The sequence below is a fragment of the Sciurus vulgaris genome, assembly GCF_902686455.1.
Source record: "Sciurus vulgaris genome assembly, chromosome: 6".
Lineage (NCBI taxonomy): Eukaryota > Metazoa > Chordata > Mammalia > Rodentia > Sciuridae > Sciurus > Sciurus vulgaris.
In genome coordinates, this window is record NC_136466.1 from 152,098,229 (window position 1) to 152,121,057 (window position 22,829).

At 35.5% G+C, this 22,829-nt stretch overlaps 1 protein-coding gene across 1 annotated transcript; it reads left to right on the forward strand.

The window, feature by feature from the left end:
* Positions 1-14,317: 14,317 nt before the first annotated feature.
* LOC306664965 (neugrin-like) lies at positions 14,318-15,782 on the forward strand. The gene is made up of 2 exons (XM_079146121.1): positions 14,318-14,508; positions 14,686-15,782. Exons 1-2 carry the CDS (start codon positions 14,353-14,355, stop codon positions 15,418-15,420), a joined length of 891 nt encoding a protein of 296 aa, XP_079002247.1. The 5' UTR covers positions 14,318-14,352; the 3' UTR covers positions 15,421-15,782.
* The last annotated feature ends 7,047 nt before the right edge of the window (positions 15,783-22,829 follow it).

Genomic DNA, 22,829 nt, shown 5'->3' on the forward strand with positions numbered 1-22,829 from the left:
TTGATGATCCCTCCAACTGGTTAAGTAACTAATAGTGATTCATATGCAGTAGATTACTACTCAATAATACAAAGGAACGAACTCCTTAAGCACACAAGAAAAGGATGACTCTCAAAATAATTAATCTAGAAAAAACTGTAGCCCAAAATAGAACATATTATATGATTCTATGAGTTTCTTACAAAAAATTATAGGGACAAAAGTCTCAGGCAAACAGTATAAAATGGTTACCAAATACATCAAAGCAGAAAATAACATAAAATGGTAAATTGCTACTTATCAAAGCCAGTAGACCTTTTTCCCTTAGACAAAAGTTGGATTACATTTCTCAAGCTTGCTCACATTTGTTCTGATCATGTTTCAGTTGTACCTACTGTACTGAGTGTTGTGAACATGTGTGGGCTTTCCAGGCTTGGCATGTCTCAATAATCATTCTTCTGTCATCTTAGTGTGGAACACAGGGTGACTTTGGAAGTTGTTGTTGAAGAGATTGGAGCCACATGATAGAAAAATCTTTGTGTATATCAATAGAGGATGTTAGAACTCTTTCTCATCACAAAACTTACTTGATATAGGAACTTTTGTTAAAATTCCATTCTAAGTCTGTATGACTCACTATTGCCTTACAAAGAAAATCATTTTTAATTCATGTACTGTAAATTGTAGGTATGAAACAATATCTAGGCAAGATTGCTCTATATCACTGGGAACAATATATCACTATTCAATCCTTTATACTGCTGACCTCAGAAGATACTTTCAATCTGAATATTTTCTCTAACACTAACACTAATTATCTCATTCAATAATTTATCCAATGCTTAAATCATATGAAATTGCCCATATCCATCTCCTATTGAGTAATAATGGCAATGTCACATGGCCCTCTTGCATGATGTTTATTATGTCACATATCATGTTTATATGTGCTGTTTTAATCATATAAAATATGTCCTCTAGCTATTTGACTTGTTGTATTTCAAGAATAGTGATAGCTATTAATGTTTAGACTAAATGTTATAAAATTTCTTTTTAACAAAGAATCCTTATTATACCAACTTATTTAATTCCAATTTTGTGACCCATTAAGTCTGATTTTTCTTATATTTTAAAAAGACTGCTGACACAGTCAAGTAATAATAAAGAACAAAATTATTTGCCACAAATTCAAGCCTAAGTCTGTACTTTTCCTTTTCCTTAATATTTTTGATTTAAACTTTTACTATGTTGCCCAAGTTGGTCTAGAAATGATCCTCTACTTATTACATTTCAATAAGTCATAGTTTTCTTCTTATTAAAGCATAATAACTAAAATTCTTAAAAATAAAGTAAAACCTCAACCTTGGCATTTTCTACAGAGAAAAACTTAACAATGATATACAAATAAGAAATATATAAATATTTTTTCCAGGAAAGCTTTGTCCTAACTGAATTACTTATATTCTGGAACTATGAATGATAAGCATTCTTTCAGAAAGAGAAAAAAATTCAAAATGAAATTTTAGACTCTTCTCATAGTTTGATAAGCTAATTGTAATCTTTTATCTGTGCTTATTTATTTGATACCATATCAGCAATTCATACACATTAAAATTATGAATAAATTGTTAGCCAAAATCATAGCATTTATTGATTCAACAATTATTGGTCTATTAGTTGATCAATCATAAAGAAATCACCAAATGGTTTAAGCCATAGTGTTTGAATTTAGTGTTTCAAGGTTTATAATAACTCTTTAAATAATAATATGATCTCATAGAATACTTGTAGATAATTACAAGCTCGTTTATAGAAAGTCCAAACAGGTCCCTGGATGCCCTTGCTGATTCAGCTCTTCCCTTTATTTCTAGTTCTCAGAATAACTGTGCAAGGTGCTGGGAATGCCATATCCTAAGATAAGAAGGAGCAGTCCATCATAGCCGGAGTCTTTCCTATCCCTCTAAGATGATGTCCTGTCATGCTTTAACCCAGTGACACAGAGTATCTAATGCAGTATATTGCCCAATGTCCTCAGGTTAGGTGCCATGTGACACATGCAGTCTAGACTTCTCCCAGGCAACTCTCCTAAGTCTTAGTAAGTAACTTCTCCTGAGTCCTAGGCTTCTACATGTCGTTACTGCCTGTCTGTAAGCACTGCAGTTCTTTAGCTTAATGTGTTATACAACTATGCTTTCATAGTGTAATCATACAGATCATAGAATAAATGGCACATGTAGCCTGCTTCCCAGCAAGAACGAATGTCAAAATAATGTGACATCAGCGGGGAACTCATGAATAGTGTGATCAATTAATATATATGTTTGGAATAGTATAATAATTTAAGCAGTCATTAAATCATCCAAAGGTTGTTTCCATGCATTAATTTTATACTCAAGTCCTAGCACACTCCTTTCAGATGTTACAGATACTTGAGACACTTGTCAAATGAGACAATTGTCTAGGGCAAGGTAAAAATACTCAGGGTATTAAATTAGTAAAATTAGAAAGATTAGGCCTGCAGTAATCATTACAGAAAAGAAATAGAGCCACATTTTGATGTGAGCATTGGAGTCAGTGTTCTTTCCAGCTTCCAAATTTTCTTTGGCAATTCTGCATTTGGTATTCTTCCCGATGCACCTGGTGTCCTGTAGGTGTGATTCAACAGTTGGTGACACTTGACTAAAATGACGAATGTGATGAAAGAGAATCAGCAACAGGTGCTGGTAAGGTTTAATTTACAAATATGGAAACCTTCTAGATTTTCTACATCATACTGCCATTTGCAAAACTTATTTCTTTTCCTTTTTGTAATACTTTAGTGAAGCATCCAGTAGGGATTTACATGATCTCACTTGGTTTTGGCTGAATTTATTTTCATCTGTAGATTTAAACTATAGTAATTTTAACGTTAATAATTTTAGCTTACAGAGGAGTTAACAACTCAGTGGAGTCTGATAATTTCCCCAAAGTCACACAATTAATAATGGTAAAATCAGTACTTAAAGAGATAGGAATGTTGAGGTAAGTGAGGTGGTGTGCTATTTTAAGACTATGATGAGTTCTTTCTCCAGTTACAGTGGTTGCTTTCATTCACATTTTAGGAACAAGAACAAAGACAGTTTATTTTGTGGGTTCTGTACACACTGGCAGTTGAGTGTATCAATGGCACAGGGAAGACAATACAGTCAAGAAGTTTGCAGTATGTGTAGTATATATTACTACCACAAAATAATCCTGCAGAATTGCTCTAGAATATGACATGGAACACATACCTTTAATGAATGGTGGACATGAGAAACCAATGTCATGACATTCAGTAATCCCATGCCCATCAAGCAGTACTGAAGGGTGATATTATGAAGAGATGTCATGTTTCTAGGCTCCCTTGTAGCCACAGTGTGGGTCCCAGAGAGTCAGGGATAGGCCAAATTGAAATATGTGATACTGACTCTTGTACATGTGACCACAAATTCTAAAATACAGTCTTAGTCATCTTAGACTGATATAACATAACATACATAGACAAGGGGGATTAGGAAACAGACATTCATATCTCACAGTTCTAGAGACTGAGAAGTTTAAGACCCAGGTGCTGGCAGATTTGGTTCCAAGTGAAGTCTGTCTGCTTGGTTTGCAGATAGCTACCATTCCCCTTTATTTGCACATGGTAGAGAAGAAAGGAAGCTCTGTATTTTCTTCCTACTCTTCAAAGGACACTAATCCTATCAGGGGAGCTCCACACTCATGACCTCCCAAAAGCTTCAACATGAGACCTGGGAAGGAATCAAACATTCAGCGCTTAAGATAGATCCATATAATTATATATTTAATACTGACGGATCTACCCACAATACATAATGCACATAGACACTCTGTGGCCTTGATACTATTTGTTTCCCCAAACAAAGATGAATATCATGACAGCTGGAAATGTACAGAAGTTTCTTCAAGGTCATGCAAACCAAAAGTGCACAAGACTCTGAACTTCAGCTTCTATCTCTGTATGGCAAGTGTGGGTTTTAATCTGTTTTATAACTGTTGCTCAAAGAGGTGTACTTTTTCTGCATTTTATATTATTTTATTAGTATTGAAAGTTAGTTTATGGATTTAAACAGTAATAATGTAAAATGATGAGATAATATGTTTCTCAAAGACTTTCTCCATTTGGTGCTCAAACAAAGTATTTTTACAAGTTTTGAGAAAATCCACTTTGAAATAATTAGGTAAATTATATAATCATATTGCACTACAGTCATTATTGGAGGGTGCAGGCTGTTAAGGTCACTCAGGACACTTAATGGATAGTCATCACAACCAAACCATATATCTGCCTGGATGTCATTTTTAGATAGCACATACAGAATGTGTGTAGAAGAGTAGAGCTAGCATGTGAATCTAAGTATATACAGAGAGATTCACTAACAATTCTAGAGATGTGGGCATAACAGATAAGAGCAATTGTTTTTTGAAATATAAAATAAAACTCTCTTATAATTTCAGCATAGCAATTATAAACTGTATAATCTTAAGCAAATATTATTCTTTGTCTTTAGTTTTTTTATTGCACTTAGTCAAATCTGTTCAGCAAACATTTATTGAGGATCTACTATGACCCTGTCATTTTGTTCTATTTTATAGCTGCAAAGATGAGCAAGACAGGGATTTCTACCCCACAGCATGTGAAGGAACACAGATAATAATAGATTATAATCAGATTAATAGGAGCAGATGAAAATACAGGCCATCATGAAAATAAAAATAAGCCATGCTAGAAGGAGGGATCTAAGACCCTGTGTTAAGAGTTCAGGGAAGAGATCCCCCAGTGAAAGGGATTCAAGGTAAATGAGACTAAATCAGTCATGATAAGTTTGTCAGAGAGAAGCAAATTTGATAAGATCCACAGCACAGGTAAGCTCAAGAGAAAAGGGAAGACCAGTGTGGCTGAATCACTTTAAGTAATGAGTTAGCAAAAAAGTAGAAGGGGTTGTAAAGTTGGTCAGGAAGCCGACAATGCATTGCGAATTCACACTAAAATGCTTCAGTTTCACCCTGGGTAAAATAAAAAGTTCATGATGGTTTTCAAGAAGGTTGATACATAGAATAATTTCCTGTTTATCTCTTATCTACTTAGCTCTACTCATCATCCCTCTGTTTAAATCAGGGCTTACTTTTGATAGAATGGGAGAAATGGAAATGGGTGTAAATGGGCAGATGTGGAAATGATTTCAGGTAAAAAGAATAGGAATGAATTATATTATGCTAACATTGCAAGTAAAAAGAAAAAGATAAGAAAAAGAGAGAAAGAAAGAAAATCTAGCAAGAAAGAGAGGGAAGGGATAGAGAAATGAAGGGAGAAAAGGAGGGAGGGAATGAAGGAAGAAAAAATGGGGAAAAGACCATGTCTTTGGATTATCAATGAGAAGGCAAATTAATCAACCAATTGGTTGGTTGCAAGTTACAAAGCCTCTATTTAAATGTTTAATTTATTTTGGACAATGTTCATACACAAGGAATTAGGAATAAACAAAAAACATGGAACTGGATCACTCTGTCTTTCTCGATTACTTGATTTTTTAAAAAAATTTTCCTTATTGTTAATATATTCAAAATGCCTGGATTGGGAAAAATTCTTGTTTGGTACCAAGCAAAAATTAAGTGTGTCTATGGAAAGGAACCTATAGTTTTTTAGACAAGTCATATGCTCATTTATATGTGTAGGTAAGAAATTTTCATATTTAAAAGGCAGATTAGACTTCTTCACTGTCAAAATCAATCCTTACTATAGCATGGGGAATAATCAGTTCTGCATGGAAGACTCAGAGAAGTCTTGCTTAAAAATTGACATCTGAGCTGGAATTTGAAGAAGGGAATAACTCAGTTCAACTAAATATGTATTATGGACTTATTAAATACAAGGTACTCTGCTGAGGTGCTGTGAAGCGTAGAGAAGGGAATAAAATACAGTTTCTTCAATACAGGGATTTACAATCTAATGACGGAGACTGACACATACACATAAGCCCTGTGGAAGTTCTCTTATCATCATTATGTTAAACCCTGAGACACACTGGGATGCCTGGCATTCTTAAAAGGTTTAGCCACAACAGCATATGCTGCAGTGACTTGGACTAAGTCAGTTAGATAAAGATTAACCTATGGAGGATGGGTTTAGCTATAAATTGGCAAAGAATCCATTCAATAAATAGTTATTGACTATGTGTCTGATGAGGAAAATATGAGATGCTATGGATGCAGAGGTAAAAACTCAACTCATTATAAATCAGTTAAACCTATACTTTGTTGCACAGGAGTACAATAAACCACAGAAGATTCATAAAAGGGTTCGAGTAGCTTAGTGTTCACATGCCTGGTCTATTTATTTCTTACACTGACCCTTGTAGCTGGTTGTAATTATGATTTCTAAGTGCAGATGTAGAAGCCAGTGTGTCAAGAATTTAACTAACTTGCTCTGTGATATAACTAGAGACTGGAATTTAAAACCAGGCATTGTGACTCCAGAGTCCATGCCTACAAGAGAAGAAAAGGAACAACTCTGACATACAGAAAATGCAAAAGAGACTGGGAATTTTCAGCAAATCATAGGAATAGATGTGGTGAAAATTACTAAGTGAGAAAGATGGCAGAAAGGAGGATGAGACTGGAATATGGGGTTTTGATTTAAGATTTATGAATTGGAATATGATTGAGTGCTCAACTGGTCTAATATTTGGCTCTGAGTGTTGGTTGTTGGACAGGTGCCATTTAAGTGACAATTAGTCTCATATCCTGGAAATTTCATGGTTAGTTAGTTATCTACAATAATGTTATGGTAATGAGGTTTAAGAAATCAATTTTCCACCATCCAAAAGCTTACTTATTGTGTCCTTTTGCCTCCAGCTCATTGTAGCTAACAGTGTGTGCATTCTCAGTACCGGGGTTCTATCTTTGCCTCTTCCTGCTACGGGGGAACTCTATGCTCAATTTCTTTTTAAATTCATCTCCTTTCTGCTGCTGGCATGCTAGTTCAAACTGATGTATTTCTACCTTAAATAATTGTTACGGATATGAGATGTTCCCGAAAAGCTCATATAAGAAAGTTTAGAGGTGAATGATTGGGTTATCAATGCACCTAATCAGTGCATTAATCTCCTGGTAGGGATTAACTGGGTTGTATCCATGGCAGGGAGGGTGTGGATAGAGGAGGGGGTCTCTGGGGGGTGCCTTTGTGGTTTATTTCTCCCCTGGTAAGTGGTGCTCTCTGAACTCCCTTGTTGCCATGTCCAGAGCTGCTTCCTCCTCCACACCCTTCCTTCTTGATAGTCTCCCTCACTTGGGCACAGAGCGATGGAGTTGCTGTGTTTGAACTGAGACCTCTGAAACCATGAGCCTGCTCACTTTCCACTCAACTTTAATCCTTTTAATAACTCTGATTTCCTCAAATTAACTTTCTCACCTTTAGAATTTGGCATATGTTTCTCCACTTGAAGCATTTAGAGTCATTACTTTTGCCTCTGAGAATGAAGCACAATTGCTTCCACAATTATTCCCATTTTAGCTATTTGCTTACATATCATTATTTTTGTCTTTGTCATTTTTATCATTATTGACTTTCTATATATATTTTTTTTTTTTTTTTGGTGTTCTTTATCTTTTTTTTTTATTATAAACAAATGGGATACATGTTGTTTCTCTGTTTGTACATGGCGTAAAGGCATACCAATTTCTATATTTAAAGGGAATTTTCATTCTATGTTCTTTACTGATCTTCATTAATTACTGACATTTTGCTCCACTTATTTTATAATTCTTTCTCTATATGCTCACAGTTTTACATAAATGTACAACATTTACATATATATGAAAATACAGTGTTTGAACTGAGACCTCTGAAACCATGAGCCTGCTCACTTTCCACTCAACTTTAATCCTTTTAATAACTCTGATTTCCTCAAATTAACTTTCTCACCTTTAGAATTTGGCATATGTTTCTCCACTTGAAGCATTTAGAGTCATTACTTTTGCCTCTGAGAATGAAGCAGAATTGCTTCCACAATTATTCCCATTTTAGCTATTTGCTTACATATCATTATTTTTGTCTTTGTCATTTTTATCATTATTGACTTTCTATATATATATATATTTTTTTTTTTTTTTGGTGTTCTTTATCTTTTTTTTTTATTATAAACAAATGGGATACATGTTGTTTCTCTGTTTGTACATGGCGTAAAGGCATACCAATTTCTATATTTAAAGGGAATTTTCATTCTATGTTCTTTACTGATCTTCATTAATTACTGACATTTTGCTCCACTTATTTTATAATTCTTTCTCTATATGCTCACAGTTTTACATAAATGTACAACATTTACATATATATGAAAATACAAGTTCAGGGAGCACTCATATTTTATATTGTATACTTACTTTATGTTTACTGACTATATATGGGGCTTGGATATTTAAAATATATATATATGCCTCTAATATGCTAATATGCTATAATACAGATACACACTACTGGGCTTGTTTCTTTAGAAAATCCCAATACATCAGATACTCACCAACACACACACACGCACGCACGCACGCACGCACGCACACACACACGGCTCTCTCACAATTATGTCCCTGTAGTAGTTTCCTTAGTAATTAATCCAAGTTTTCAATTATTGAAGTATACTTTCCTATAAAACTTGCCTTATACTTCATTTTTATCACACTCTTTTTTAAAAGTCTCAGAAACATATCCTTTCATGCTATGAAAATTTGGATTGAAATATTGTCCCATTTTTGAAAAAAATATTTTCTTTTACCAGTTATATTTAATCTGTATTTCCTTAATATGAAACTGCAAAATTTACTGTTGGATAAGTTTTCTTTACTTATGTATTTATTTATTTTTTTAGTTGTAGATGGACACAATACCTTTATTTTATTTATTCACCTTTTTATGTAGTGCTGAGGATTGAACCCAGGGCCTTACACATACTAGGTAAGCACCAATGAACTACAACCCCAAACCCAATGAATGAGTTTTCACTATAAGAAATCCTTTCTTCCTTGATATTGAGATCCTAGTAGAGAATAACTGTTAAGGTCATTCATGCATATCACATACTAGGTTCTTTAAATTAATGCAAGCACATGCTATGTTGATCTATTCTAGTGTTCAAAGTCTGACAATACTCAATTATATTTTTGAAGTCTTATTATAACACCAATTAGATGAGAGAATTTTGTTCTGTTCAAGTGTTTTATTCTAGTTAAGATTTTTTTTCTAAGGTGAAGGTAAACAATCATTTTTGTTGTGTTTAAGGACATGTTGTCATATTTGTTCTTTTTTTTGTCTACATAAAGTCTTAGCCAGCAAAGGTAACACATTTTTATACACAGAAAGACATTTTTCATTTGGGAGGCCTGGAGAAGGTTGTAATTCATTTGAGAATCTCAACCTCCTGGAGAATTAGAAATGTGTTCAGCTGGTATTTATAAGTCCTGATAGTCATGGAAGGTTAAATTCAGAACTTCAGGCTTTATTCTTTGCTTAATGGAGACTTCGAACCTGTAGTTTAGGCCAATTTCTATTGCGCTACCAGGCATGCTGCATACTATTGTGAATCCCAAAGTTCACATGAAAAATAAATGTGCAATTGTTTCTAAGAAAATTGTTTAAGTAGGATAAAAGCCTTGAGCTAGAAGTTGAAGGGGAGAAAATGGATTCACATAGCCTGGGTCAAGAGAGGTCATTGAAGGTAGAGAAAAAGTTTGTTTTATTCAAATGCATGAAGGCAAGAGAGTAGACTGCACACAGAGAACTGCATATTAAACCATTTTATTGCTAATAAAGTTAACCTTTACTTTTAAAAATACTTTAGTGTTCAAGGAAGTGTTGATTTTTGTTTTTCTGCATAATTTGCATTTTTATGTGTGACTGTAGACAACTTTATTCCTCTGCTTCCCTTCATCAATGATATTTGCCTTGTAGATAGAACCTCTAACTAACTCACTGGAAAAGAAAGTTCAGTACTTTAAAATAAAGAAAAAAAAAGAACGACCTTTCTTTCCATTATGTTGTTACATTACATACTGCATGCTCATTATAGGGATAAAAGATGTGTACTTCCTAGTGAATACTGCTATTCTCTTTCTGTCCTAATTACTATTTCTATTCCCAGGCTCTTCTACTCCCATTAGCATATCATTAATTTCCAGAAAACTGTCCAAAGAATATAGAGTTCTAGGAATTACAAGACCTAGTAATCGTCTGTGGAATACCGTGCAGATAAATACAAGCTTCTCCCATTGAGATGAGTCCCCTGATTAACACTCTATTCTAATCCCTCCCATTCATTATTCAAAATTCAAGGCTATTCCTGAAATGTATGAAAATTTCTGGGATCATTTTCTAAAATGTTTTAAGAATGTTGGTGTCTTTATTTTTCCCATGTATGTCATTTTAATCTAAGTTTAATATTATGATGTCCTCCTTCATAATGTTCAGTTATAGCTAATGAGTAAGTTCCTGGGACTTTACTCTTTATTTTTAAGATATTGATGAAGGATTTCTTGATTAACTCGTTCTTCCAGATATCTGTAATTCTAGGAGACAGAGTATGCTTGTAAGCATATGCACTTGAAATGTCAGTGATTCTCCATCAATGAAATAAAAGATGTTCTATTTGGTTAGGTGGCCTATAGTTTCGCTAAAAAATAAAAATCTACACAATATAGTCCAAATATATTTTTGCAAATTTGAGCTGTAATTAGTAACAAAAATGGACTGTTAACTTTGTGAGAACACAATGGTTGATCTTGTTTTCTTTTTTCTTAAATAATTAGCACCATGCTGTGTCCATAGATACAATTCCCTAAATATTTGTTGAATGGAGGGAAAAATATGAACATTCTCTTTTTATCAAACTCCTCTATTTCTTGGTCTGTTAACAAATTAATCTATTGTTTTTTGGAACAGTATTAGGTTTACAGAAAAAAACTGAGTGGAAATTACAGAGTTCTTATACATACTGCAATCACATGCAATAAAAATGTGTGCGCACACACACACACACACAATTACACCTTGTCATTCTTGTTATTAACCTCCTTTGCTTTTGTAGCATTTTTTGTCGCAATTGATAAGTGGATGTATTGATACATTATAATAAATAAAGTCCATAATTCAAGAATTCCCTGCTTATATTGTACATTCTATAGTTTTGACAGATTTATGATGACATATATCCACAATTATAGTATCATTCAAATAGATTCATGCTCTAGACAAAATATTTTTCTTCATTATTTGTTTCTCTCTTTCCTTTTGCATCATCCTGAAATTCTGGCAACAGTGGATTCTTTTACTATATAGTTTTACCTTGTTCAAAATATCATACAGTTGGAATTATATTATATATGATTCTTTTTTTTCTCCCACAGAGGCTTCTTTCATTTAGCAATGTACACTTAACTTTTGTCCATGTCTTTCGTTGGCTTGATAGATATCAATATGCAAACATTTTACTGAGATATTTTAAGAACTTTTCAAAAATTTCAAATGATTTTCCAGTTCTCAGGCTTTAAAACTTATTTCTTTTATTGACTACTCCTGCTGTCTTCCTACCTATCTAGTACAATTCATAGGTTTAAGGAAAGGAGCTTCACACAATTCATTTTTTCCACTATTTATTTCATAATTTTACTAATCAATATTTTTTCACAGAATCTAAATTTCTCAAATACAGGATATATAACTATCTTAAAATTTCTGTCACAGAGTTCAGATTGAAAAATTATCTAAGCATTTGTTCAACTTATTTGTAAACTTGTGTCTAAAGTATAGTTTGCATTTAAATCACTTGTTATATTAATGAATTTGACAAATTATCTGGGTTGTTTTTCCATTTCTAATGTTTCTAATTGTGTCACATCTGGGGTTTCAATCAAACTTGTTCTCTAAGACCCTGTAAGCAATTTGCTTAAGTTTCAAATTAAGCAGAGTAAAATCCTTCAGCAATAGTCTCCCTGCAGACAAAAGAAGCTAAAAAAATCTTCTGTACCAAACTGTCTTCATAAGTCCTAAGAAAACTGGGTGAGAGACCATGGTGGTTATTTTAGTATTATGAAATATAAGACGTTGAGGAATGCATGAAGGCAAGAGTTGCCATGTCATGACTTCTCCCAATTCCAATTAGCCAAGTGTGGAGAGAAAAGGAAGGAAAAGGAAATTAAGTTCAGACCTTAAACTTGAAGCCCAAATCCATGCCTGCCATGAAGAAACCAAGTGCTGGAGAGAACCCCTCTACTCCAAGTGCTACAGAATTACCTACTATAACTTTTGCTAGTCAGGAAACTTAGAGAGGACCTTTGCACTCTTCCCAAATCTTTGGCAGTAAAGGAGGAGCAAGATCCCATTTTCTCAGGAGCAGGGCTCAAAAGTTAGCATAGAATTTTGTCTCAAAGTTATTGACCAGGTCTGCCACAGCGAGATGAAGCAAGAGATAGTAATGAAAAATCCCACATGCAGGACCAAACACATAAGAACTGTAGACATGTGCTGGCATCAGGAGGGGACCTACAGTCTAGTGGGAGAGATTCAAGTTTTGATGTACATCATCACCAACTGCATCATGGAAGTTGGTATGCTATTGAGACTGTGCATGACTCTGCAGCTTGATATTCAGTACAACCCAGTTTATCAGCAGCCTAGGTGGTCATAGAACTGCCTTCACCAAATACTACCCCATCCATAAAGAGTATACAATGCAGGATCTCATTCATTCAGAGTAGGATACAGTAGTAAGCTCAGATATATGCCCTAGCCCTTAGTGCTACATGGGTTAAACCAAACACTGTGCAAATTCTGATGGATCTTATATCAAGGACTGCTTATGGACAAAGCCTCTGCAATAAATAAAATATCAGGGAAGACATTCAGTTCTAGTCTATTGAATTTCAATTCCAGCCAACATCATCTGTGTCTGGTTGCAGAGGTCTTGGGCAAAAGGTCCACATTAGTGGTAGTCATCCCCACAACAGTGCAGGCTTTGGTCTCACCCGACTATTGTTCTGATATTGGCAGGCTATGGATATAGGGTATACCACAATTTTGTGGTGTTGCTGATCAATAGTCACAGCTTAGGGGCCTGGTGATGGTCCATCCATTGTGACTTAGCCAGGAGCTGAGTAGAATCCTATGGGCAGGAACTGAAGAAAATGGATCCGGGTCTACCCTAGCTACAGAGAGTATTTTGGGGATGTACTACCCTTTCTGGATACTCTCATGGTTAATTTATAGCAATATATTGATACTTTGGATTTGAGAGAAACTTGGGCTTGAATCACCCTTTAGTGCTGAAAAATGACAATCCACTAATAGCTAACAGCAAACCTGGATATGGGTGCTGTCTGGTGATGAAATAGTGGAAGTGACTATAGGCTAAGAGAAAATAAGCAAACTGCTAAAAATTTATGGAGTTTAGGTATAGAAAAACAGATTAGGTATACTGGAATAAATACATAATTCTTCAATGCCCAGGCCATGTTGCATGCCAATAAGCATCAAGCTCTTTTAGAAAAACATGCTTCACTTAACAATCAAAACAGGTGCCTGAAACTGAACAGATAGTAGTCAGCATGGGATAAATCAGATAAATCTCAAATGGAGAATTTAAGGTCATTGTTTTAAGGAAAATCAATGAATTTAAAGAAAACACAGAGAAATTAGCTAGTACTCCAACACAGAAACTTGAAGCAGTTCTTAAAAAATCAAACAGAACTGAAAAAACACAGTAAATCATATTAAAAACACTATTGAAGGCATCAGTAGCAAGACAGATCAAACAGAATATAGAATAATTGAGTTCAAAGATAACATAATGGAAAATATTGCCATGGGAGAAAAACAGAAAACAAAATGAAGAAGAATGAAAAAAATCTCACAGGAACACACAACAGTATTAAATGAGCAGATTTGAGGATTCTGAGTTTCAAAAATACTAGAGAAGGCCAAGAATAGAAAGCATATTCATGGATATAATTACATAAAACTTAAAAAAACTAGAAAAGAATTCTAGTATTCAGGCACAGGAAGAAGAAAGGTCACCAGTCAGATTTAAGTCAATCAGGTCTAACCCAGGACGTTTATAACCAAATATGAAGGTGAAATATAAAAAGAAGATTTTCAAGTCTGGAAGAACAAAAAACAAAAAATAACAACAAAAACTCAAATAATTCATAATGATTTTCTAATTCACTGAATTGTATATAGTGTATAAAAACTAATATTCCTAGCATTAATATGAAGACTAAGAAAGTAATTAAAAGTTATTAACTGGCTGTAGTGTTGCGGGCTGCTGAAGGCTGGATTGCTTCGCTATGGCGGTTACCCTCAGCCTGTTGCTGGGCTGCCGAGTCCGTACTGCTGTCGCTCGCTATAGGTTCGCGACCCGGGGACTGGCGGGATCAGGCCCTACCGACCGTGAGCCGGACCCGGATTCCGACTGGGAGCCGGAGGAGCGGGAGCTGCAGGAGGTCCGGAGGTACCGCCTCTTTTCCCGGCCCTCAGCCTGAAGCTGGCCTTCCAGCCTCGGCTCTTCAGTCCGCGGCCCCTTGGCGCGGGGCATCCTTCAGCCGCCTCCATTGTGGCTCGAACTCCTTCCGTGTTGTCAGCTGCGTAGGGGCCGGTGTTCAGCTCCTTTGGAACCACAGGTCCCTTCGCTAGTGACCACCCTGATACGACAGAAAAAAGCAATTCGATTCCAGAAAATTCGGAGGCAAATGGAGGCGCCTGGTGCCCAGCCCAGAACCCTGACATGGGAAGCTATGGAGCAGATACGGTATTTACATAAAGAATTTGCAGATTCTTGGTCAGTTCCCAGGTTGGCCGAAGGTTTTAATGTCAGCACCGATGTTATTCGAAGGGTCTTAAAAAGTAAATTTGTACCCACTTTGGAACAAAAAGTGAAGCAGGATCAAAAAGTCCTTAAGAAAGCGGAGTTTGCCCACTCACTCCAGCAGCTCCAGGGCTCTGGAAATACCTTGAAGCCACTTGCCGCAGACCACTCTGTATCAAGCTCTTTGCTGATGCCAGGGGATGAAGCTTCATATGAAGATCAGCATCACAGTACAGCTTTGACAGTGATAGAGTCAAAAACTCACAGTACTAATGCAGTGAGCCAAAAGGGAAGGAATAAAGGAATCCAGGGCTTGAAGAAGGAGAGCTTTATGCCTGTCACTGAAGCTTTGGGTCATCAGAGAGAGCTGCAAAAGTACTCCAGTGATTGCGCAGACACCGGAAGAACTGACAGTAGTAGATTGCCAAGCGACGAGAAACTGGAACTATTGAAGACAGGGGAGCTAGGAAACCAGAACTTCAGCAGCAGAGTAGTGCAGAGGGGACGGGAGTTCTTTGACAGCAATGGGAACTTCCTGTACAGAATTTGAGTTGGAGTTGAACTTGTGGAGATGCCAAGATTTCTGTATGTGGATAATAACCACTTTGGAATAAGAAGAATTGATGAGCCTGGAATATGGACAGAAAGAGCTGCTTGGTTATTTAAGTTTCTTGGATCACTGCTCCCAGTCTTTGTATCTTCAGTATTCCCCCTTATTGCTTAACTTTTGTATACTGAAAATCAGTATTGTTTCTGTGATACTTGCCAATAATATGTTTGGGAGGAAGTTAAAAGTTTGCCTTCTGACCTCATTTTTTTTTCCTGATCATTGAACACTTAACAGTTTTTGAGCTCTTAGTAAATTGGTTGTTTTGTTTTCCTTAGGTGCAAAAATAAAATGTAGGAGTTTGTGTTGCAAAAAAAAAAAAAAAAAAAAAAAAAAAAAAGATATTGACTTTGGGGTATGGTGGTGCATGCCTGTAATCCCAGCAACTTGAGAGGCTGAGGCAGGAGGATCTCAAATTTAAAGCTGGCCTCAGCAATTTAGTAATGCCCTAAGCAATTTAGGTAGGTAGACCCTGTCTCAAAAAAAGAAAAAAGAAAAAAAAAAAAAAAAAAAAAGGGCTAGGAATATGGCTAGGTGGTTAAGCACCCATAGGTTCAATCCCTCATACCAAAAAAAGAAAAAACCAAAAACTTATTAACTTTCTTAATATGTTGTGAGATGATTGGAAGTTTCACTGTATTATAGATTTGATCTGTTGCATTAGATTTTAGGTGGCACAATACATTATGGCAGAATCTCCTGTTCACCTCATGACAGAGGGCAAACACACACACACACACACACACACACACACACACACACGCACTCCAAAATTAGAGGCCACACCTCAACTCCCTCTACCCATTACTTTCCTTTTAATTTTTACCAACTTTCGATAGCGTCGTGGTAGAACTAAAACTTTAACACATGGGTCTTTGGGGAATATTCCAGATCCAAACTATAGAAACCACGTATAAAAATGTTAAATGAGATATCAAAATTCAAAATGTGTGGAGAAATGGATTCCGTGTATACAGATTTCTTTTTAATATTCTCTCTCTCCCTCTTTTGCTTTATGATCATGCAGTATTTGCTGTCTTTTCTGAATGGTTTATTATACTCAAAAGATATTATAGGAAGTCTCATGGTAATCACAAAATCAAAATTCATAATACAAAAAATAATAGTCAAGGAATCAAAATACTCTACTAAAGTTAATCACTCAACCGCTAAAGCTGTCTAAAAGAATGTGAGAAATAAAAAAGAAAGGATTTGCAATAAATCTCAAAAATATGTTAAAAATATCTGAAGTGGCACCATATATATTGATAATTCATTGAATGTAAATATATTCTCCAATAAAAAACTGACTTTTTAGAACTGATTTAAAAAAACAAAAAGACCCCACTGTATATTGCCTACACTTCATCTATAAGACACAAGTAGCCTGAAAATGGTATTTCAAATAAGATAATTCATGCAAATGGAATCAAAAAGAAAGCAGATGTAGTTGTGCCTATATTAAAAAGAGTAGACTTTAAATAAAAACAGTAAAAATGATCAAGTAAGATTATTATACATGATAAAAATTAAATTTGGGAAGAAGACAAAACAAGATGGTGGACTAGAAGGTGACTGCATCTCCAGTCACTCCAGAACCCAGAATCCAGAACCCAGGATTCAAGAAGGGGAGGCATTGAGAGACTTGGACTAAAATAGAACCACGGGGTGAGTCTCCCCCACGCGGTGAAGCTCAGCCCTGCAGGCCCGGAATCGGACGGCTTATTAGAGTAGGGCATGGCAGCTAGAGTCTTCTCCAGACATCCCTGGGTACTCCAGCGGTGGGCTCCTCTCACATGGCCAGCTTCTCGGAGCAGGCCCCCCAGTGAGAGCCTTTCCACACAGAGCCAGCTCCAAGCCCTGGAACCAGTAGCGGGCTAGGGGCAGCTTTCTTAGGAAGTATTGCATTATCAAGTTACTCCAAGACTTCAGGCTACTGAAGGCTGGGAGGTGATACACTGGAAATCTACAGGGACACTATAAGCCAATAGAAGAATTCTGCAATATCACAGAATCCCACTGACATCTGACCAATATGAGAAACAAGGGAAGAAAATGTCCCAAAAAAACCTAGATACTATATCAATAAAACCCAATGACAGCATAGCAGAAGAAATTTCAGAGAGGGAGTTCAGAATGTACATAATTAAAACAATCAGGGAAGCAAATGAGGAGATGAAAGAGCAAATGCAGGCATTGAAGTAGGAGATGAAAGAGCAAAAGCAGGCATTAAATGATCGCACCAATGAACAGTTAAAAAAGCAAATACGGGAAGCAAGAGATCATTTCAATAAAGAGTTAGAGATACTGAAAAAAAACAAACAGAAATCGTTGAAATGAAGGAAAGAATACACCAAGTTAAAAACTCCATAGAAAGCATAACCAATAGGATAGAACACCTGGAAGACAGACCCTCAGATATTGAAGAAAAAATATTTAATCTTGAAAACAAAGTTGACCAAATGGAAAAGATGGTAGGAAATCATAAACAGAATCTACAAGACTTATGGGATATCATGAAAAGGCCAAATTTAAGAATTATTGGGATTGAGGAAGGCTTAGAGAAACAAACCAAAGGAATGAACAACCTATTCAATGAAATAATATCAGAAAATTTCCCAAATCTGAAGAATGAAATGGAAAACCAAGTACAAGAGGCTTATAGGGCTCCAAATATACAAAATTACAAGAGACCCACACCAAGGCACATAATTATGAAAATACCTAATATACAAAATAAAGACAGAATTTTAAAGGCTGTGAGAGAAAAGTTTCCAATTATTCAGGGGGAAACCAATAAGAATATCAGCAGATTTTTCAGTCCAGACCCCAAAAGCTAGAAGGGCCTGGAAAAACATTTACCAAGCCCTGAAAGAAAATGGATGCCAACCAAGAATCTTATACCCAGCAAAACTCACTTTCAGATTTGATGATGAATAAGATCCTTCCATGATAAACAAAAGCTAAAAGAATTTCCAAAGGGAAAGCCGGAATTACAGAACATTCTCAGCAAAATATTCCATGAGGAAGAGATGAAAAACAATGATGCAAATCAGCAACGGGAGGAACTAGCCTAAAGGAATAGTCAAATAAAGGAGAAACCAAATCATGTCAAAAAAACAAAAATGAGTCAAATGACTGGGAATACAAATGATATCACAATAATAACACTGAATGTTAATGGCCTGAACTCATCAATCAAAAAACATAGACTGGCAGATTGGATTAAAAAGAAAAATCCAACAATATGCTGCCTGCAAGAGACTCATCTCATAGAAAGAGATACCCATAGACTAAAGGTGAAAGGATGGAAAAAACATACCATGCACAAGGACACAGCAAAAAAGCTGGAGTATCCATCCTCATTTCAGATAATGTGGACTTCAAGCCAAAACTAGTCAGAAGGGAGAAAGAAGGACATTACATACTGCTTAAGGGAAGCATAAATCACCAAGACATAACAATCATAAATATCTATGCCCTGAATATTGGCTCATCCATGTATGTCAAACAAATCCTTCTCAATTCCAGAAATCAAGTAGACCTCAACATAATAATACTAGGTGATTTTTAACAGGCCTCTCCCAGCGCTGGATAGATCGCCCAAACAAAAATTGAATAAAGAAACCATAGATCTCAATAACACAATCAACAATTTAGACATTTATAGAATGGACATTTATAGAATGTACCATCCAACAAAGAATGAATACAATTTCTTCTCAGCAGTACATGGATCCTTCTCTAAAATAGACCATTTTTATGCCACAAAGCTACTGGAAGCAAATACAAGAAGATAGAGATACTACCTTGTACTCTATCAGATCATAAAGGATTGAAATTAGAAATAAATGACAGAAAAAAAAAACAGAAACTTCTCCAATACTTGGAGATTAAATAATACACTATTATACGCTGAATGGATAACACAAGACATCAGGAGGGAAATTAAAAAATTCTTAGAAGTAAACGAGAACAAAGAAACATCATATCAAAACCTCTGGGACACTATGAAAACACTACTTAGAGGAAGATTTATTTCATTGGGCCCATTCAACAAAAGAAGTAGAAATCAACAAATAAACGACTTAACATTACAGCTCAAAGACCTAGAAAAAGAAGAGCAGACCAACACCAAAAGTAGTAGAAGACAGGAAATAGTTAAAATCAGAGCCAAAATCAACGAAATTGAAACAAAAGAAACAATCGAAAAAATTAACAAAATAAATATTTGGTTCTTTGAAAAAATAAACAAAATTGATAAACCCTTAGCCACACTAACAAAGAGAAAGAGGGAGAAAATTCAAATTACTAAAATTCGGAATGAACAAGGAAATATCAAAAGAGACATGAGTGAAGTACGAAACATAATTTGAAGCTATTTTGAAATCTATACTCCAAAAAAACAGAAATCCTCGAAGACATCAAAAAGTTTCTAGAGACATATGAATTACCTAAACTGAACCAGGAGGACATACACAACTTAAATAAATCAATTTCAAGCAATGAAATAGAAGAGGTCATAAAGCCTACCAACAAAGAAAAGTCCGGGACCAGACGAGTTCTCAACCGAGTTCTACAAAACCTTTAAAGAAGAGCTCATTCCAATACTTCTCAAAGTATTCCATAAAACAGAAGAGGAGGGAATCCTCCCAAACTCTTTCTATGAAGCCAATATCACCTTGATACCTAAACCAGACAGAGACACATCGAGGAAAGAAAATTTCAGACCAATATCCTTAATGAACATTGATGCAAAAATTCTCAACAAAATTTTAGCAAATAGCATGCAAAAATATATTAAAAAGATAGTGCACCACGATCAAGTGGGTTTTATCCCAGAGATGCAAGGTTGGTTCAACATCAGGAAATCAATAAATGTCATTCGCCATATCAAGAGACTTAAAGTTAAGAATCACATGATTATTTCATTAGATGCAGAGAAAGCATTCAATAAAATACAGCATCCCTTCATGCTCAAAGCACTAGAAAAAATAGGGATAGTGGGAAGATTCCTTAACATTGTAAAGGCCATCCACGCTAAGCCCATGGCCAATACCATTCTAAATGGTGAAAAACTGAAAGCATTCCCCCTAAAAACTGCAACAAGGCAGGGATGCCCTCTTTCACCACTTCTATTCAACATTGTTATTGAGACACTAGCCAGAGCAATTAGACAAACCAGAGAAATTAAAGGGATATGAATTGGAAAAGAAGAACTCAAACTATCCCTGTTCGCTGATGACATGATTATATATTTAGAAGAACCTGGAAATTCCACCAGAAAACTCTTAGAACTCATAAGTGAATTCAGTAAAGTAGCAGGTTACAAGATCAATGCTCATAAATCCAATGCATTTTTATACATAAGTGATGAATCTTCAGAAAGAGGAATTAGGAAAACTACCCCATTCACAATATCATCGAAAAAAATAAAATACTTGGGAATCAATCTCACAAAAGAGGTGAAAGACCTCTACAATGAGAACTACACGACACTGAAGAAAGAAATTAAAGAAAACCTTAGAAGTTGGAAAGATCTCCCATGTTCTTGGATAGGCAGAATTAATATTGTCAAAATGGCCATACTACCAAAAGGGCTATACAGATTCAATGCAATTCCAATTAAAATCCCAATGATGTACCTTACAGAAATAGAGCAAGCAATTATGAAATTCATTTGGAAGAATAAGAATCCCAGAATAGCTAAAGCAATCCTCAGTAGAAAGAGCGAAGTAGAGCGTATCGCAATACCAGATCTTCAACTCTATTAGAAAGCAATAGTAACAAAAATGGCTTGGTATTGGTACCAAAATAGACAGGTAGATCAATGGTACAGAATAGAGGACATGGACACAAACCCAAAGAAATACAATTTTCTCATACTAGACAACGATTCCAAAAATATGCAATGGAGAAAAGGTAGCCTCTTCAACACATTGTGCTGGGAAAACTGGAAAACCATATGCAACAGAATGAAATTAAACCCCTATCTCTCACCCTTCACAAAACTCAACTCAAAATGGATCAAGGACCTCAGAATCAGACCAGAGACCCTGCATCTTATAGAAGAAAAAGTAGGTCCAAACCTTCAACTTGTTGGCTTAGGATCAGACTTCTTTAACAGAACTCCCATAGCCCAAGAAATAAAAGGAAGAATCAACAACTGGGATAGATTCAAACTAAAAAGCTTTCTCTCAGAAAAGGAAACTATAAGTAATGTGAAGAGAGAGCCTACAGAGTGGGAGAATATCTTTGCCACTCACACTTCAGATAGAGCGCTAATTTTCAGAATCTATAAGAACTCAAGAAACTCTACAGCAAGAATACAAATAATCCAACCAACAAATGGGCTAAGGAAATGAACAGACACTTCACAGAAGAAGATCTACAAGCAACCAACAGATATATGAAAAAATGTTCAACATCTCTAGTAATAAGAGAAATGCAAATCAAAACTACCCTAAGATTTCATCTCACCCCAATTAGAATGGCGATTATCAAGAACACAAGCAACAATAGGTGTTTTTGAGGATGTGGGGAAAAAGGTACACTCATACATTGCTGGTTGGGTTGCAAATTAGTGCAGCCACTGTGGAAAGCAGTATGGAGATTCCTCAGAAAGCTTGGAATGGAACCACCATTTGACCCAGCTATCCCACTCCTCGGCCTATACCCAAAGGACTTAAAATCAGCATACTACAGAGATACAGCCACATCAATGTTCATTGCTGCTTAATTCATCATAACCAGATTGTGGCAACCTAGATGCCCTTCAGTTGATGAATGGATAAAGAAACTGTGGCATATATATATACAATGGAATATTACTCTGCCATGAAGAATGATAAAATTATGGCATTTGCAGGCAAATGGATGAAATTGGAGGATATTATGCTATGTGAGGTAAGCCAGTCTCAAAAAACTAAAGGACAAAAGATCTCGTTGATAAGCGGATGAGGACATATAATGGGGGGTAGGAGGGGTTATCGTTAGGGTTAGGGTTAGGTTTAGGGTTAGGGATAAGGAGGGTGGTAAGAATGGAGGAATGAAGTACTGTATAGAGGGAAAAGAGGGGTGGGAAGGGTGGGGGGAAATGGAAAAAATAACAGAATGAATCAAACAACATTGCCGTATGTAAATTTAGGATTTTTAATAAAAAATAAAATAAAATGAGAAAAAAATATCAGTTAAAATGAATTTAATTTAAATAAAAATATAATCAAGTCTTTCTATGCATATATTTGACTTGTTTTCAAAGTTTACATTTGAAATAATTACAAATGTACATGTGCTTGTATGAAATTTTCCTCACTTGTTACATCTTACATAAGGATAAAGCAGCATGTATA

Bases quoted from the DNA above. Each gene is read 5' to 3' on its own strand.
- LOC306664965 (XM_079146121.1), top strand. From the start codon at position 14,353: ATGGCGGTTACCCTCAGCCTGTTGCTGGGCTGCCGAGTCCGTACTGCT. The intron at 14,509-14,685 runs GTCCGGAGGTAC...TTGGAACCACAG, and splicing joins AGGAGCGGGAGCTGCAGGAG to GTCCCTTCGCTAGTGACCAC.